The 18332-nt window shown below is 43.4% G+C and overlaps 1 protein-coding gene across 3 annotated transcripts in view; it reads left to right on the forward strand.

Moving 5' to 3' along the window:
• The first annotated feature begins 3734 nt into the window (after nucleotides 1-3734).
• The window catches only part of scaf1 (SR-related CTD-associated factor 1), a 43309-nt gene continuing 28711 nt past the window's right edge, over nucleotides 3735-18332 (forward strand). For 2 of the 3 annotated variants that reach the window (XM_043679508.2, XM_043679510.2), the window contains exons 1-2: nucleotides 3735-3847; nucleotides 17681-17798. In XM_043679508.2, coding sequence (XP_043535443.2) covers nucleotides 17705-17798 — 94 coding nt within the window. In that variant the 5' untranslated portion in view covers nucleotides 3735-3847; nucleotides 17681-17704. The remainder of the gene's footprint in view (nucleotides 3848-17680; nucleotides 17799-18332) is intronic. The other variant, XM_043679509.2, reaches the window with a different exon arrangement.

Consider the following 18332-nt stretch of genomic DNA (forward strand, 5'->3'; position numbering starts at 1 on the left):
TAATGGGCTCCACTGTGGTGGCGCCACCTGTAAGAACAATGTGGCATTGCACCCTGGATTGGCAAGCAATTGGCAACAAACACAAGATCCATAAAATAAAAATAGACTTTGAGTTTGAATTTGATTGATTGATGTCACATGTACTGAGATACAGTGAAATGTGTTGTTTTATGTGCTATACAGGCAGATTGTACAATACAAAATGCATCAGGGTAACAGAACCGAGTGCAGTGTTATAGCCACACAGAAGGTGCAGAGAGAGACAGAGATCAGAATTAATATTTGAGGGGTCCATTCAGAAGTCTGAAAAAAGCGGGGGAGAAGCTGTTCTTGAATCTATTTGTACATGTATCCAAACTCTTATATCTTCCGTCTGACGGTAGAGGGTGGAAGAGAGTATAACCAGGGTGGGAGGGGTCTTTGATTATGTTGATTGCTCTCCCAATGCAGCGGGAAGTATAGACGGAGTCAATGGAAGGAAAGCTGGTTTGTGTGATGGGCTGGGCTGTGCTCAGGACTCTAGTCTTTTGCGCTCTTGGGCACAGCAATTGCCATACTGCGCTGTGATGCATCCAGAAAGGATGCTTTCTATGGTGCATCGATAAAAATTTGTGAGCACCTTTATGGACATGCCAAATTTCCCCAGGCACTTGAGGAAGTAGTGATATTATTGTGTTTTCTTGACCATCACAACAATATGGGTGGACCAGGACAGATTGCTGGTAATCATCACTTCCACCAACTTGACCTGTTTGACTATCTCCACCTCAGTTCCCCCATTGATGCAAACAAGGGGCGTGCCTTCCATTCTGCTTCCTGAAGTCAACTACCAGCTCCTTCATTTTGCTGATATTTATGGAGAGATTGGTGCATTTACATCATGCTGCTAAACACTCTATCTCTTTTCTATACTGTTTCGTTTTTTTTTGAGATCCACTCCACATGGGCAGTGTCATCAGCAAACCTAGAAATGGAATTGGAGTGGAATTGGGACACACACTCACGAGTGTATAAGGAGTATAGTAAGGGGCTGAGTACACAGTCTTGTGGGTTACTGGTGTTCAGAATTATGATGCAGGAGGTGTTGTCACCTATTCTTACTGATTGCAGTCTGTGGGTCAGGAATCTGAGGATCCAGTTACAGAGCGGGGAGCTGAGATCTTGGTCTCAAAGTTTAGAGATGAGTTTGTATGGAATTATGGTGTTGAAGGCAGAATTGTAGGCAATAAGTAGGAGCCTGATGTAGGTATCCCTATTATCCAGATGTCCCAAGGATGGGTATAGCGCCAGGGAAATGGAGTCTGCTATGGACCTGTTGCTCCAGGAGGCAAATTGCAAAGGCTGAAGGCAATCTGGGAGGCTGGAGTTGAGGTAAGACAGGACTGATCTCTTGAAGCTCTTCATAGTTATGGAGGTCAGAGCCACCAGCCGGTAGTCATTGAGCAACACTGCATGATTTTTCTTTGGCACCGGGATGATGATGGTCTTTTTGAAGCAAGTGGGGACTGCAGATTGTAGTAGGAAGTGGTTAAAGATGTCCACTAATATTCCCACCAGCTGGTCCCCAACAGGATCTGAGTGAATGGCTGGGGACTCCCTCAGTGCAGTCTCAATGGACTGAATTGCCTCTATCTGCACTGTAGGGATTGTACAAAAGCCATGAAGTGCTCATAGAATAGCTGTCAACTCTATAAGGAGGTGTTTGTAGAGCTGAAACAGGATTTATGCCCCCAACCCCAAAGTATGAGGGCAAGAAATTAGGGCCACTGTTCCATCAGATTATTTCCTGTTTGAAGATTGTGGTGTTGGAAAAGAACAGCCGGTCAGGCAGCATCCGAAGAGCAGGAGAGTCGACGTTTTGGGCATAAGCCCTTCATCAGGAATGAGGCCTGTGGGCCATAGGGGCTGAGAGATAAATGGGAGGGGGTGTGGCTGGGGGGGGGAGGGGGGGAAGGTAGCTGATAATGCGATGGGCAGATGAAGGTGGGGACGAAAGTGATAAGAGAGAGAGGAGGATGGAGCAGATAGGTGGGAAGGAAGATGGACAGGTAGGACAGTTCAAGAGGGAGGTGCTGAGTTGGAAATTTGGGACTGGGATGGGGGGGAGGGATGGGGAAACTGGTAAAATCCACATTGATCCCATGTGGTTGAAGTGTCCCAAGCGGAAGATGAGGTGTTCTTCCTTCAGGCGTAGGGTGGTTTAGGGTTTGGCAATGGAGGAGGCCCAGGACCTGCATGTCCTTGGCGGAATGGGAGGGGAAGTTAAAAAAGATGTTGTGAAACTTGAAAGAGTTCAGAAAAGATTTACAAGAATGTTGCCAGGGTTGGAGGATTTGAGCTATAGGGAGAGGCTGAACAGGCTGGGGCTGTTTTCCCTGGAGCGTCGGAGGCTGAGGGGTGACCTGAAAGAGATTTACAAAATTATGAGGGGCATGGATAGGGTAAATAGGCAAAGTGTTTTCCCTGGGATCGGGGAGTCCAGAACTAGAGGGCATAGGTATAGGGTGAGAGGAGAAAGATATAAAAGAGACCCAAGGGGCAGCTATTTCACACAGAGGGTGGTACGGGTATGGAATGAGCTGCCAGAGGATGTGGTGGAGGCTGGTACAATTGCAACATTTAAGAGGCATTTGGATGGGTATATGATTAGGAAGGGTTTGGAGGGATATGGGCCGTGTGCTGGCAGGTGGGACTAGATTGGGTTGGGATATCTGGTCGGCATGGACAGGTTGGACCGAAGGGTCTGTTTCCATGCTGTGCATCTCTATGACTCTATGACTCTATTCAAGCATTAAAGCGACAGGGCGATGGGGTTGGTTGGTGCGTGTGTCCCAGAGATGTTCTCTGAAACAATCCGGACGTAGGCATCCTGTCTCCCCAATGTAGAGGAGACCACATCGGGTGCAGTAGATGACATGTGTGGAAGTTCAGGTAAATTTCTGTCGAATGTGGAAGGTTCCTTTAGGGCCTTGGACAGCGGTGAGGGGGAGATGTGGGCGCAGGTTTTGCAAAACATCAACTCTCCTGCTCCTCATCTCCAGCATCTGCAGTCATCACTTTCTTCTATTTTCTGTTCGGTCTTAATGACCCATGTATAGTTAGACACCCAAACTTTCTTTGGCATTCTATTACAAAAGTAAAACTCTGCAGATGATGGGAATCTGAAGTAAAACAGAAAATGCAAGAAATTTAGCTAGTCAAGCGGCGCATATATTGGGAGAGGGCAAAGTTCATGTTTCAGGTCAATGACCTTTTGCCAGGGTTCCACTGTTTTCAGCTTGACACCATTTATGATAATCCATTTTGATAGAATCTTGAACTTAGAGCTAACCAACGTATTTCTCGATCCATCTTTCCCACATTTGCTCAAAGTGGAAACTGGATAAAAATGAGTGTGCTTTTCCCTTTAAGAAACAGGCTTCGTGGACTTCCGTCAATCTTCGGTCACTCTCCCCTTCTGCCTCTACCCAACCTCCACCCCTCCTTCGGTGATCTCCGGCAACTCTCGGCCATTTCCGGAATCGTCCGTCCGTATCTCGTCCTTCCCCGCTTCCGCTCGGATCCCCTCTCTCCGCTGTAGCCGGGCCGCCGCTGCGCAATGCACCTTGGGAGGTGTGGTCCCTCTGCGGTAGGTGCGCCGTCCGCATCCATGGCAGCAGGCGGAGGTACTGAACTACAATTCCCGGCGCGACCGGCGGTACCCGCGCCTGCGCGCTGCGCTGTGGGAGCCGACAGTGCATTGTGGTAAGATGGTGGCTGCTCCATTGTTCAGCTGTATGTTTGCAAGAGAAAAAAATCCCCTGAAAACGACCGGCGGAGGAAATAAGGCCTGAAATTCATATGTAAGGTAATATTAAACCCATCTGTATAAAAATTAATGAAGGTATAATGTGTTTTTAGCAATTTGAGGATTTGACTGTAATGGATTGGGAATATGTTAATCTCAGTGGGGGCAGAGCACCAGAACATCTTCAGGGATCTCCAGTTAGGAGAGCCAGGTTATTGCAGTTCACAGCCACTGAGGATATTTCAAACCCTGAGAGCTGTTGATGCTTATCGCTGCCTCTCCATTGCCTCCCTCTCCATCTTTTTGGATTTGCAAGCCACAATCATCAGACCAAACTTTGGAAAAATCTGCATCGAAGCCCGCTCAGCCCTTTCCACCCGGTCACTCTTTGGGAAAATGTAAGGTTCTGCTCTCACCGCAGTGCACAGTTTGTGATACCATTGCACTGTAACGTGACGAGCAGAGGGAACTTTAATATGCACTCCCCAGCCTCCTGCTCCCACCCTCCCCCCTTCATCCCTGTGCCTTGCCCGTGTCTGCCACACTCTCTGAAAAATTGTCAACTTGATCTTTTATTGAGCAAAATTTAATACCGTTGTATGTGCTTGTTCTTAGCATTGCTTTCTCTCTTTTGGAAAATTGTGAATCATATGTTCTAGGTTATCAATGTGTCAAAAATATTAATGCATGTAAGAGGATGTCTTGTGTGCATTGACAAACTTTAAGTCACAGTTGAGTTGAATTTGGATGGATGGGGGGGGGGGGGGATCATTAACTCTGAACTAAAGTATCATTTTTATTTTCTTTTCCTGCTCGTGATTCTTTTTGTGTATTTTCTGCTGGATGTCCGAGACTGGAGAAGTCGAACTTTTGTCTGTCTCAGGGATCCAGATTTCTCATTAAGCATGCACAACGCAGTTGGATACAGAATAAATCTTCTTTGATTCAACCCAAAACTCAGCATTCGGCATGTAAGCTTGTGGTGTCATTATCTTCCAGAGCTTGAATTAAGACTAATACAGTTAAGGGTTTTTACAACCATCAAATTATCACAGTATTATCACTGTGCTAGATTGGAACTTAAGACGAGGGGCAAAAGCCTAGTGGACTCGAAATCAGGAATATTTTCTTTAAAGATTTAAGCAATTCAAAGAAAGAAGTAGGCAACTAAGCATCCATGGAGAGAAAGCAAGTTTTGAGTCCATATGACTCTTGGTCAGCACATTTTTTTTCTTTTCAATACAGATTCCAACATCTGTAATAATTTATTCCTAAAGAGGCAACTGACCTCAGGTCCTTTGTCACTCCAGATTTTGAGTCATCCAGGCACCATTGGGATGATTTTTGAGTTCCCTCCTTTGAGCATAGCAATTGGATAATATCAACATTACCTTCCTGCTGGCTTTGATGCCTAATTCATATCAGCAGGTCAACTTTCATTGTTATTCACTGAGGAATTACTCTGTTTCTTTAGCAGACCAACACCCCCGCCTGCACTCTCTCTCTTAGGTATCTATTTATTCAAGTCTGAAGTTGCACCATAAAAATATCAGAAGGCTAGCTCAATCCATAATATATTTTCCAATCCATTTTATAATAGTCATTGGAGGCTCTGCATGTAACTAATATTATTGTAACAGTTATGGCATCGGGCTTGCAATACCGAAGTTCTGAGTTGCAAACCAACCCTGACAAGTTGTGAAATTCACTTTGATAAATCTAGTAATTTGTGGGCTAGTACGAAACGTATGAACGTTGGTGGATTGTCTTAAAGTACCCATGATAATCTCCAACAGTTAAGATGGTAATGGACTCCAATTAAGTAAATATAGAGAAAATATTTCTGGTGATTGGCCAATCCAACATTCTGCGACCTAAGTCTGGCACAAATTTCTTAGGCTTTCAGGAGTGATGTATGGTAGAAATCAGAAAGTATTCCATGAAAGGCAAGAAATCGATGCTAAATTTTAAATATGACCTATGTGAACTCTGCTATTACAGAGGTACAAGGGCCAAGGGCATGTACGTGGATTTAGGTGATTTGATGGTGATCTCATTGAATGGTGGGGAAACTGAATGATCTCCTTCCCTTTCTACGTTAAGGGATAGGATCTTATCATGTGTACTTTGTCCGGTCAACATGTCTTCACTGTCCTGCATGTCTGAGGCAGTCTGACACAACTGAAAGTGACCAAACTCATTCGACATTGGCTGATACTCTGTGACCATGGAATCTTGCTAACTAGGAATGCCTGGTTTCATTGGAATTTTTGTGGTGGTGGGGGGGAACATTTCAATGCAGACCATGAGTAAAAAAACCTTGGCTTTGACCAGGAAGTTCTCAAATTTGATTCCTCTGTAGTCTGTGTTGACCTCAACTCAACTCAAGCAAAGCCTTGAAGTGAGGTGATGCTTGCTCCGTTTTAACATTGACTGTGCATCAATGGCTGAGAAGAGCTTTGGAAATCCTGAATTCTAGAGGTGCAAATTCTTCCCTTCTTCCCATTAATTTCATCCATCTCAAAGTACTTGAGGTCAATTTGGGATTTGTCTGTCATGTGGATGGTGCTTCCAAGCATTCAATCCCACCAAATTTAAAGAGGAACCAACCACTAATTCAGAATGAAACCTAAATAGGACTGAGTTGCTTTAGAACTGAGACCTTGATTGTGGCATTTTGTCCCTGAGTCAGGGTGAAAGCTATTTTCCTCTTACCTTGGCTCATTTGGCCTACCAGAAAACAAAATTGGACTAAATGACCAGTGACTGCTTGGCAGTTTTTAAATGTAATCTCCAACAGCACTTGGGAGAGGAGAGGAGAAAATTGATCTGTTTCTGAGGTGCTGTTGGTTTGGTGGTGATCTGATAGTCTCGTAACCCATTTGCTTTCTCACTGGTCATCACCGAGATCAGGATTTGAAATTTATACTTCTGTCCCAGGACCTCAGAACACTGGGGCCTTTTTACCTCTGTCAATGGTCCCTTCTGCATAAAATCATCAGGTTTCAATTCCTGACTCACACCATCTTTTGTCCCACTCCACCCAAAGTTGCCAGCCTTTTGGAGGGAGACTCCGATTGATCTTTAATGTCACTACTTTGGCTCACTTCTCCTTCAGCAGCAGGCGTTGGGAAATGTGGGGAACTCAACAGAAATCATAACATCGAGCCTGTGGAAGATTTTTCCCATCCTTTGCTGGTTCTTTCTCATGGCAACTGGGTTTGCCTAAAATCCTTCCTCATAAACATTTTGATTATGTTATTTTCAGTGTACAGAGGAACCTCGATTATCTGGAATTCGATTAACCAAATTTCAGATTATCCTAACAAGATAGCAAGGTCCCAATGCTTGGCTAACTATGTCATCCGGCATTCGATTAACTGAACAAAATACTCCTGCCCGTGTCCTTCGGATAATCGACGTTCCTCTGTACTTATCTTCCTATCTTATTTACTATTGCTATTCTCCTTCTTAGATCTACTAGGTATGATATCAGGTGTATTTGGAAGGAATTGGGTTAGTGCAGGTGCAGTGGTGCCATTTAGTAACCAGGAAGTGCTGAGGAGTAACTGATCCACTTCACAAATCACTTGAGCACTGTGAAAGGGATGTCACCAGGGAACTTGCATTGCAGGTGAAAGTATCCTTCTCATTCTTGTCTCTTTTCTCTGGACGCTTTTAACAGCTGGCGACTCTCAAACATCTTTGTCCAGCATCCGGTCTTCACCAAAGAGCCCAGACCAAAGAATATTGATTAACGATTTGACTGCGAGGATGTAAAATGGGATTGTGGATCATCAGCCTGCATCCAGTAATCCTTCCAGACGGTGTTCAGTGTTATTGCACAGGAGGGAGAAGTTTGTCTGACTCTCTACCTCCTGTCCCCTCCCCAGGTTACACCAACTCTTTCTGCGCCCTGAGCCAAGTTTGCTATGTTTGAACTACGATGATAACTAGTGATCACAAATGAATGGGCACTGGAGACCAGGATGACCCCTCATAGCTGTGATGATTGATGTGATGATCAAATGAAATAAGAGCAGAAATAGACCATTTGACCTTTTGGGCTCGCTGCACCATTCATTAAGATCACTTATTTGCTTTCGTTTTGAATTCTACATTTCCTTTTACCCCCAATGACTTTGAATCTCTTTGCTAACAAAAATGTATGTATTTTGGAATATCTGGTCGGCATGGACGGGTTGGACTGAAGGGACTGTTTCCATGCTGTACATCTCTATGATTCTATGACTGTGCCTCTAACAGCTTCTGAGGCAGAGAATTCCAGTGTCACACAGCCATGAAACACAAAAATTCTCTTCATCTGTGCCTGAAAGGGGCACGTCCTAACTTTAGAGCAGTGCCCCCTACTCCTGGACTGCCCCACTAGAGGAAATACCCTTTTCACATTGACTTTGTTAAGACCATTCAGGATTTTATTTGCTTCAATCAGTCACTCCTCTAACTCCAGTAGGAACAAGCCCAGTCTGTCCAATCTTTCTTCATAAGATAACCCACTCATTTCGGGTATCAGTATATTAAACCTTTTCTGAGCTGCTTCCTCATTTACCTAAATCCTTTGGTGATGTATTGCCTGTTTGCCTTCAGTTACATTCACTGCTGATGAGACTGGTAAGAATGGCTTTGGTACAAAAAGATCCTAAACAGTTCTGTTGGGTCAGGCAAGAGCATCTTTATGCCATGCCAAAGAGGGACCCAATGCCCATCTCAGCCCACTAGGAGACACACCAGATACTTCCTAACATCAAGGGTCGATTAAAGGCAAATGAGGTTCTAGGGACCTTCATCTGCCAGTCGGTGCTGGCAGGTGCCTTGGAGATGTTCCCAAGGACAGCACTTGCTTCCCTCCCCACCCCACCACCACCACCAGCTAAAGTACCTTAGGTTGTCTGAATGCTGTGAAATATGCAATGGAACAAACACAATAAGCATGCAGGATTTTACTCAATTAAAGTCTCAGGTTCTTGCGAATCCTCTCCCCATCACACCTTCCTGAGCATTATTGCTGTTCTTGCATTGTTTCTGTGTGAAAATCCTGAAACTCCCTCCCTATCAGCACTGTGGATGTACCCACATCCCATAGACTGCATAGTTTTGGAAGACAGCTCACCACCATGTTCTCGAGGACAGTTAGAGGTAGGCAATAGCTGTTGCCCTAACCAGCCTATGTTCCATGAATATTGTAATGTTCTGGAACAGAGACCAAGGGATTTAGGTACATTATTCTTTGAAATTTGCGTTACATGTAGAATGGTGGATAAGATGGCGTTCAGCACACTTGCCTTCATTGCGCAAACCTTTGAGTATAGGAGTTGGGATGTTACGTTGAGTTGTACAGAACGTTGGTGAGGCCCATCTGGAATACTATGTCCAGTTCTGGTTGCCCTATTAAGGAATTATTAAGCAGGATAGGGTTCAGAAGAGATTTACTAGGATGTTGTTTGAATTACAAGGGTTTGAGTTACAAGGAGAGGCTGGATATACTGGGACTTTTTCACTGGAGTGTAGGAGGTTGAGGAATGACCACATAGCAGTTTATAAAATCATGAGGGGTATAGATAAGGTGAATGGCAGGTGTCTTTTCCCTAGGATGGGCAGTTTCAAGACTAGGGGCATATTTTTAAGGTGAGAGGAGAACAATTTTTAAAAAAATGAGGAGCAGCTTATTTTTTTACACAGTGGTTCGTGTGTGGAATGAACTTCCAGAGATGCAAGTACAATTATAATGTTTAAAAGACATTTGGATAAGTACATGAACAAGAAATGTTTGGAGGGATATGGGCCAGGCGCAGACAGGTGGGGCTAGTTTAGTTTGGGAATATGGTTGGTATGGACTGGTTGGACCGAAGATTTTGTTTCCGTGTTGAAAGGCTCTGTGACTGTAAAATAACAAAAGATGCTGATAAGCTGCTCTGAAGATGAATAAATTGACAAAGCAATGGACCCATGTATAGAGACTCTGATTTGAGGTCAGCGACAAATTTGAAGCAGCAGGATTTAATCGTGGATGTCTTTGGTTCAACAAACATGGCTCCACTTGTGAGAAAAACCTAAACTGCTTGCAATAAATATAAGGCAGTTGTTTATAAATTCTGTCGGGAGCTCAGGAGAAATATTTTGAACCAGAACTCTCTCCCGCAGAAATAATTAAGGTGAATCTTAAATGTATTTAAGTGGAAGTTAGACAAGCATAGGGAAGAATGAAATAGAAGTATATAGGTACTGATAGGCTGGCAGTACAGACATAAACACCAACAGTGCCTACTTGGGCCAAGTGGCCTATTTCTGTGCTGTAAATACTTGGTAATTCTCTTCTTCATTATTTACAATTATTTATGAGATCTCTTCTTAAATCTTCTAACTTCTTTTTCTTCCATTGTCTCCTAACCTCACCTAGAAGGTGCTGATTCCATTGGTGGCTGAAGATGGATATTTTCTGATCCGTCTGTTCAGAGATGTTATTACACACCTCTGAAGCAGACAGTACTTAACCTGGGTGTCCTGGCCCAGATGTAGGGATACTACCACTGCAGCACAAGAACCCTTGAAGTGTTGTAATGTACTTTCTGATCACCCTGTTCAGAGATGTTACTCCACACTTCTGGAGCAGGTGTGTTGGGCCTCCTGGTTTAGAGATAGGGACAGTACCACTGCGCCACAAGTGACCTTGAAGTGTTGTGATATGTCAGTTGAATTTCCATCTCCAGTCTCGGGAAGCTACTTAGCTCTGGGGATGTGGCACAATCTAACCTGCTTCTCCCCAACTGCACCTTGCAAGTTGATCTGTTTATTTGATCACGAGCCCATTGGTGCTGAGATCAGTGGGCAGTGCTTGAATTACAGACCTGCCGAAAATGAGTGAATTGAGATCAGCCTGAACTTGACCTTCCTGATTCATGTATCTTTGTGTTTCACTGTTTATCTGCTGAGCTATCAGTGGGGCTTCCATTGTGACTGCTGAGATTTAAAAAGGGCCTGGGGTGATCTCTGATCGTGGCCTTGTGTGTTTGTTGAGGTAATGGAGTCCACGTAGGAGGAGGTGGGTAGTGGTAATGTCACTGGGCTAGTCATCCAGAACCACAGATTAATATTCAGGGGAGATGGGTTCGAATCCCACCGTAGCAGATGGTGAAACTTTAATTCAGTATAAGTCTGGAATAAAAATCTAGCCAATGGTGACCATGTAAGCATTAAGAAACCAATTGGTTCAGTAATGTAAGGCAAGAGCAGTCAGGCTGTGCCACCGTCCACCCTCCCCACTCAAAAAAAGGATTAAATAGCTCCCTGAGTCTGCAGGTGGAAAAGACTCAATCACTGATGTATCGTGATCCTTCAAGGTCTCCTGTGGTGCAGCGGTACTATCTGTACCGCTACCTTCCCATTAAGGAAGGAAATGATTAGATTAGATTGCCTACAGTGTGGAAACAGGCCCATTGGCCCAACCAGTCCACACCGAATCTCCGAAGAGTAACCCACCCATTTCCCTCTGACTAATGCACCTAAAACGATGGGCAATTTAGCATGGTCAATTCACCTGACCTGCACATCTTTGGACTGTGGGAGGAAACCGGAGGAAACCCACGCAGACACAGGGAGAATGTGCCAACTCCACACACACAGTTGCCTGAGGCTGGAATCGAGCCTGGGACCCTGGTACTGTGAGGCAGCAGTGCTAACCACTGAGCCACCGTGCTGCCAAATCTGCCACCCTTGCCCAGTCTGGCCTTCATGTGACTCCAGACTCACAGCAGTGTAGTTGATTCTTAACTGCCCTCCAGTGATGGGCAATAAATGCTAGTGATGCCTACTTCTCATAAATGAACACAAAACAATGAAGTCTGGTCCACTGGGGCGGCATAGTAGCTCAATGGTTAGCACTGCTGCCTCACAATGCTAGCGATGCAGGTTCGATTCCACCCTCAAGTGACTGTCTGTGTGGAGTTTGCACATTCTCCCCAAGTCTGCGTGGGTTTCCTCTGGGTGCCCCAGTTTCATCCCACAGTTCAAAAATATGCAGGTTATGTGGATTGGCCATAGGAAATGCAGGGTTATAGGGATAGGATAGGGTAGGAAATGAGTCTGGATGGACCCTGTCGAAGAGTTAGTGTGGACTTGTTGGGCTGATCGGCCTGTTTCCACACTGACAAAAAGACTATTTGCTGTTCATTTAAGTTCACAGGTTCCTTTCTAGATTTCATGCAGGTAACTACTGGCAGATCCCTCACTGGAGTAGCCTGCAGCTTTGAGTGTAATTGACCCAACAGTGCTGCTATCCCATCAGTATATAACTGATCCCTCTATAATACTCAATAGTGCTGTTCTGTCACTGTATGATTGACTGGCTAACCCCATGTTAATGTAGTCTTGTCACTGTAACTAACCTCATGTTAAAGCAGACTTATCACTCTGACTTCCTCTATCCAAACTGCTGTTGAAGGTGGGGTGTATTTCACTCCTGTGTACTTTCACCTGAATGAGGATTTATTAACCTTCTAGTCATTGTAATTCTGACCTGAGCCACCGGTAAATAGCTTCTGGATGTTTTTCTTTCTAGTGGTACACTCATTGCGTATGCAAAGACCAGAGAGGCCATGATTTGGAGGTGCTGGTGTTGGACTGGGGTGGACAAAGTTAAAAGTCACACAACACCAGGTTATAGTCCAACAGGTTTATTTGAAAGTAAAGCTTTCGGAGTGCTGTTCCTTTGTCAGGTAGCTAGCTGATGAAGGAGCAGTGCTCTGAAAGCTTGTACTTTCAAATAAACCTGTTGGACTAAGACCAGAAAGGTTCCGTATATGAGCACTCGATGAGAACTCAGTATTTTCCTAATGCACCAGACGTTTCAAGCTGCAACCCTCTCCCACATCGTGGAAAATTGAGAATGATTAATCCCAGAAAAAAATTAATAGCATTAGTATCTTAATGTGTTCCTGGACCTTTGAGTGTAAAATTAGGCGTGCCTCTGTTCATTTGACTGAGTTGAGTCTAAGTGTGAATTGTTATTGATGGGAAACAGTATAAAGTACCAAGTTATTGCAGCGAGTGAAATGGTTAGGTAAAATCAGAATTGGACGAAGACTGAAGTAAGAAGAGAAGATCAAGCAGGGTAAAGAATGCCATGGTTTTACGCCCGTGGGAAAAACTTAATTTGAACAGGAAGTTGCGTGCAGTATTGTCATTTCAATGTAATGAAGTTTTAATGCACACAATCCATTCAAGAGCATCAGGCAAGGATTTTTTTCCACTTTCAGAAGTTCCTTGAACTGACCCATACTTTACTCCCTCTCTCCCCAACAGAATGCAGCTGCTTACTGGGAGTGCAAGAAAAGCAACATTGTGGAAAGTCTAAGTGACTGATACAGTATGGCTGTGCAGTCAATGTAACAGTTGAGGAGAGTGTGGCTGGAGTGTGTGCAGTGCAGGGGTGCATACATGGTGTTAATTTATCTTTAAGATGTTCAATGGTGCTATGGTATCATTCCATAAAGCTGCAATGAAGTAAGAAAGACTTGCATTTGTATAGCATGTTCATGTCCTGGGGACCTGTGAGAACTCTTCACCGGCATTGAGATGATTTTTGAGTTGTCATCATGCACAGTGTAGGGAAACAAAAGAGCAAATTTTAGAAATTTACAGCGTTAGGGACCTCTTACCTGGTCCAGCTTTGACAGCTCTGTTCAGATCATGCGTCAAGTACTGTAATCCACTTCTGGCCACTGTGACATAATGAAAGCATTCAAAAGCTGGAGGTGATGATGAGGAGAGACTTAAAAATCTAGGTGCTTTGATTCAGGATTAATCCAACAACAAAGCAATCCCTTTCTAAACCTACAGATGCGCAAGCATTTTGACTTCTGCATTTGAAATTTTGTTAGAAGCTTAAGTTCTGAGGAGCAGCTAGAGAAATGTGAACTGCATAAAATACAGGCAATAAAGTATGCAAGTTATGAAGTATTATGGTAAGGATCAGCTGGAGCAGGTCTTTGACTTTCATCTTGAAAGTACAACAAATTAGGTAGAAGCATATGTTCAAAATGCTGAAAGTTAAATTCAGGACTGAAAATTCTGGAGATTCTTTCCACTAAGTGTGACTAGCTTCCCAATAATGCGGGGCAAAGACCTGAGTTGTTGGAGAGACAGTTGAATGCTGTACCAGTAAAGCAAGCTGGTGTTGAGCTTCTTAATTGTTGTTGGAGCTGCACTCATTTGGGGTAAGTGGTATTCCATCAGACTCCTGACTTGCGCCTTTAGACGTTGGAGAGGTTTTAGAGAGCCAGAATTCACAGCTTCCGACCTGTTCTTGTAGCCGTAATATTTATATAGTTGGTCCAGTTCATTTTCTGGTCAATGGTAAGATTAGATTAGATTAGATTAGATTCCCTGCAGTGTGGAAACAGGCCCTTCAGCCCAACAAGTCCACACCGACCCTCCGAAGAGTAACCCACCAAGACCCATTTCCCTCTGACTAATGCACCTAACACTATGGCCAATCTAGCATGGCCAATTCACCTGACCTGCACATTTATGGACTGTGGGAGGAAACCGGAGCACCTAGAGGAAATCCACATAGACACAGGGAGAATGTGCAAACTCCACACAGACAGTTGCCTGAGGCTGGAATCGAACCTGGGACCCTGGTGCTGTGAGGCAGCAGTGCTAACCACTGAGTCACCGTGCTGCTCAGGTATGTTGGTTGTGGGGAATTCTGAGATAGTAATGCTGTTGAACATCATAGGTTCATAGTTAGATTCTGTTTTGTTTGGGATGGTCATTGTTTCACTCTTGTGCATCGTGTATGTAACTTGCCAACTATCAGACCTTAGCCTGAATGTTGTCCAGGTCTTGCTTCATGTAGGTACAGACTGCTTCAGTTTCTGAAGAGTTCTGAATGGCAGTGAATACTGTACAATTGACTGTGAGCATCCCATTTCTGACCTTGTGGTGGAGAGAACGTCATTGATGAAGCAGCTGAAGATTGTAAGGGGCTAAAGCACTATCTGACAGAATTCCAGCCGTGGTGTATTTGGTCTGAAGTGATTGACCTGCAATGACCACAACCGTTTTCTTATACGTTCAATATAACTCCAGCCTGTGGAAGGTTTCCTCCCTGATTCTCATTGCCTCCAGTTTTACTCAGGCTCCGTGATGCCACACTTGGTGAAATATGACCTTGATGTCAAAGGGGCATTATTTACTTAACCTCTTGAATTCAATTCTTTTGTTCATGTTTGAACCAAGACTGTAATCGTGTCAGGAGCTGAGAGGCACTTTCAGGAACACAAACTGCATCAGCCAGCAGATTATTGCTGAGTAAGTGCCACTTGATTGCACTGTCAACAACAACTCCCATCACTTTGCTGATGATAGAGAGTAGGTTGGTGGGAATGGTCATTGACCAATTTGGACTTGTCTTGCTTTTTGCGGACAGGGCATACTTGAGTAATTTATCATTTTGCCGATGTAGATGTCAGTTTTATATTGGAACAGCTTGGCTAAAGATGTAGCCAGTTCTGGAGCAGAAATCTTATCTTCTACTGCCAGAATTTTGACAGGGCCCTTATCGTGTGCAGAATCAAGTGCTTTCAGCCCTTTTTTGATATCGTGTGGAAGAATCAAATTGGCTGAAGACTTTAGAAGCCTCAGAAAGAGGCTGAAATGGAGCATTCACTCAGCACTTTTAGCTAAAGATGGTTGAAAATATTTCAGCAAGTGCTGGGCCATCCCATTACTGAGAATAAGAGTATTTTTCAAGGCTCTTCTAGTTACTGATTAAATTTCCACTACCATTTATGGCTGAATGTGGCAGGACAGCAGAGCTGATATCTGCTATATTGGTTGTGAGATTGCTTGACTTTAGCACATTTAGTGTAAGATTACCAAAAAGGTAGCTTCTAAGTCCAGGAAACTCTCTTAAGAAAAGCTGGCATCTGTACAGTGCCTTTCACTTCCTCAGGGCATCACAAAGTTCATTACAACTAACTAAATACATTTTGTGTTACAGAAGTAGAGAAATGCCAACTTGTACACCGGAATGAAACGTGTGACCAGTTAAACCTGTCTTGGTGTATGTTGAGAAATATAGTCCAGGACACCGAAGGGCACTCCTCTCTGTTTTACAAATAATGCCAAGAGATCATTTTCATCCACTTAAGAGAGCGCATGGGATATCATTTTAATGTTTCATCTAAACATTTGCACCCCATACGGTGATAGTATCATGAAAGTATTTTGTTCATGACCGAAAGTATTTTGTTCATGACCAAAAGTATTTTGTTCATGACCAAAAGTATTGAATTGGTTGTAAAGTGCTTTGAGACATCTAATTGTTGTGAATAGCACTATAAAAGTGCAAGTCTTTCTGACTTTTGGATTTATCCCTATCTGACTTTTCTCTGTATGGAGTTTTGGAAAAGGCTGTTCTTGATATTTCAGAGGTGGATAAATCCTAAATCAGAACACCAAAACCCTTTGGTATCAACAACTGGAGTAAATACATGTTAATGGGAACTTGGACTTGAATATTATGCACACCATTTGGCAGAAACATCCTTGAAGGGGTGCCCTTGTGCACTGTTACATGGAAGTCGCCCACAGCTGAATGGGTATTGGGTTGTCTCTGTACAGTGAAGTTGTGCTGTGGTTCATCTGACTATCATTTATCTGTGGTTAAACAATGTTGCTGCAGAATTTCAGGAAAGAACAATGCTTGTTTTGTGAACATTTCCCATGTCTGAATTATGTAAAAGAACCCATAGTACAGTTTCTGATATTGTTCATCTAAAATTTAATTGTGTGTGGAGGGAGCAGCCCTAACAGGGTTGAAGTACAGGTGGTGATAATGAGTGGTAGCAATTTGAAGCAATTCTGAGAAACACAAGAAGCAAATAGTGCATCATTAAAAATCCATTGCATTCACTTTTTATTCCCTGTAATTTATAAGGTAATTCTGTGATCTTTTAAGTATGAGACTTCCTGCTGCAGTTTGTCATCACATTTCAGGTAGTTTTGATGTATCCTTTGACTCTCGGTGAACATCGCCAGTGGAGATCTGAAAACATGCCTGTTTTATAATACTAACAACTTGCATTTTATAGTGCCTTTAACATCACAAACATCCCAAGGTGCTTCACAAAAGTGTTATTATTCAAAATTGGACCCTGAGCCAAAGGAGATAATTGACAAAAAGAGGGGGATTTTATGGACCATCTTAAAGGAGATGAAAATATTCAAGAGCCCACCTCCACTGCTCTCTAAGGAACAAAGTCCCAAAGGTTCATGACCATCGGAGAGTAAAAAAATCTCTTCATCAGTTTTAAATGGGTGACTGCTGATTTTTGAATTGTGTTCCCCTCGTTCTAGTCTCTCCCATAAGAATAATTATCCTTTCCGCATCAGCCATGTCAAGTTCCCTCTGGATCTTGTATGTCTCAATAAGGTCACATCATTCTTATAAACTGCATTGAAAAGAAACTGAGACCTGTCCAATTTTGCCTCGTAAGATAACTCTTACCCATCTCATATATCAGTTGAGTGAGCCCTCTCTGAACTGTCTCTAATGTGTATACAACCTTTCTTAAAGACCAAAATGTTTAGTAAGGGAATTCCAGAGCGGAGGGCCCAACAGTGATTGTTAGCAATTGCTGACTGAGTCTTAGCTACAGTCTGAAACTATCAAATAATTTCCAAGCTGCAGCAATCAAACTCTGATTGTTCTTATCCTGTGTTTACCCGACACATCTTTGTTGCCTTGAAGGCCAGGTCCCTGAGCAGCACAATATTACCATTACATTCCAGTCTTCAGCACTCTTGTCCTTGTTAACAGCATGACATACTTTCAACACCGTACTTATCAATTGTGTCTCATTTCTGTAGTGGTTCTTCTCCTGATCTGGAATTATGGAAGATGATGAAAACCGGGATCCACAGCAGAACGAGTGCTCAGGGGATGAATCCGAATCGGATCAATGCACTGAATCTTACAGGGAGCGAGGTACCAGAAACAATCTCTTTCTTTATTTCCTCCAATTTCCTGCCCTCCTGAAGGTGCTAATTCCAGAAACATCAGTATCACTCTGGTACCTTACCCAAATGGGAATTCTACCTGTCTGAGTTAAGATGGTTATTACTGGTTGACTAATAGATGGAGAGATAGTGGTAAGGAGAGGGGGCTGATGTTGAGAGGAGGTCAAGTCCATCCAGTACTTTAGGTCTGTCTGCTGTTCAATTTGATTATGGTTGATTTGTACATTTTGGTTTATTGTCAGGGACTAGCCCTGCTGACCAGGTACCTGTTGAGGCTATGTTCACTGGAACCATCTGAGGTGCTTTGGGGCAGATTAGTTGCCACCAATTCTCCTTCTTGACATTAGTTTTAGTTACTTATAGCGAATGGCAAGGGTGTCATACAATATCTCGAGGAGATGCTTGGTGTTGAAAGCTGAAATAGGTTTACTACATAGTACTAAATGGCTAGTTACATCTGAGTTACATGAGAGGTTTTTGTGAGACCTCAAGCTATACTTAA

Source organism: Chiloscyllium plagiosum, unplaced genomic scaffold (genome assembly GCF_037043375.1).
Source record: "Chiloscyllium plagiosum isolate Xiang-an unplaced genomic scaffold, Cpla_swu_hap1 HiC_scaffold_33, whole genome shotgun sequence".
NCBI lineage: Eukaryota > Metazoa > Chordata > Chondrichthyes > Orectolobiformes > Hemiscylliidae > Chiloscyllium > Chiloscyllium plagiosum.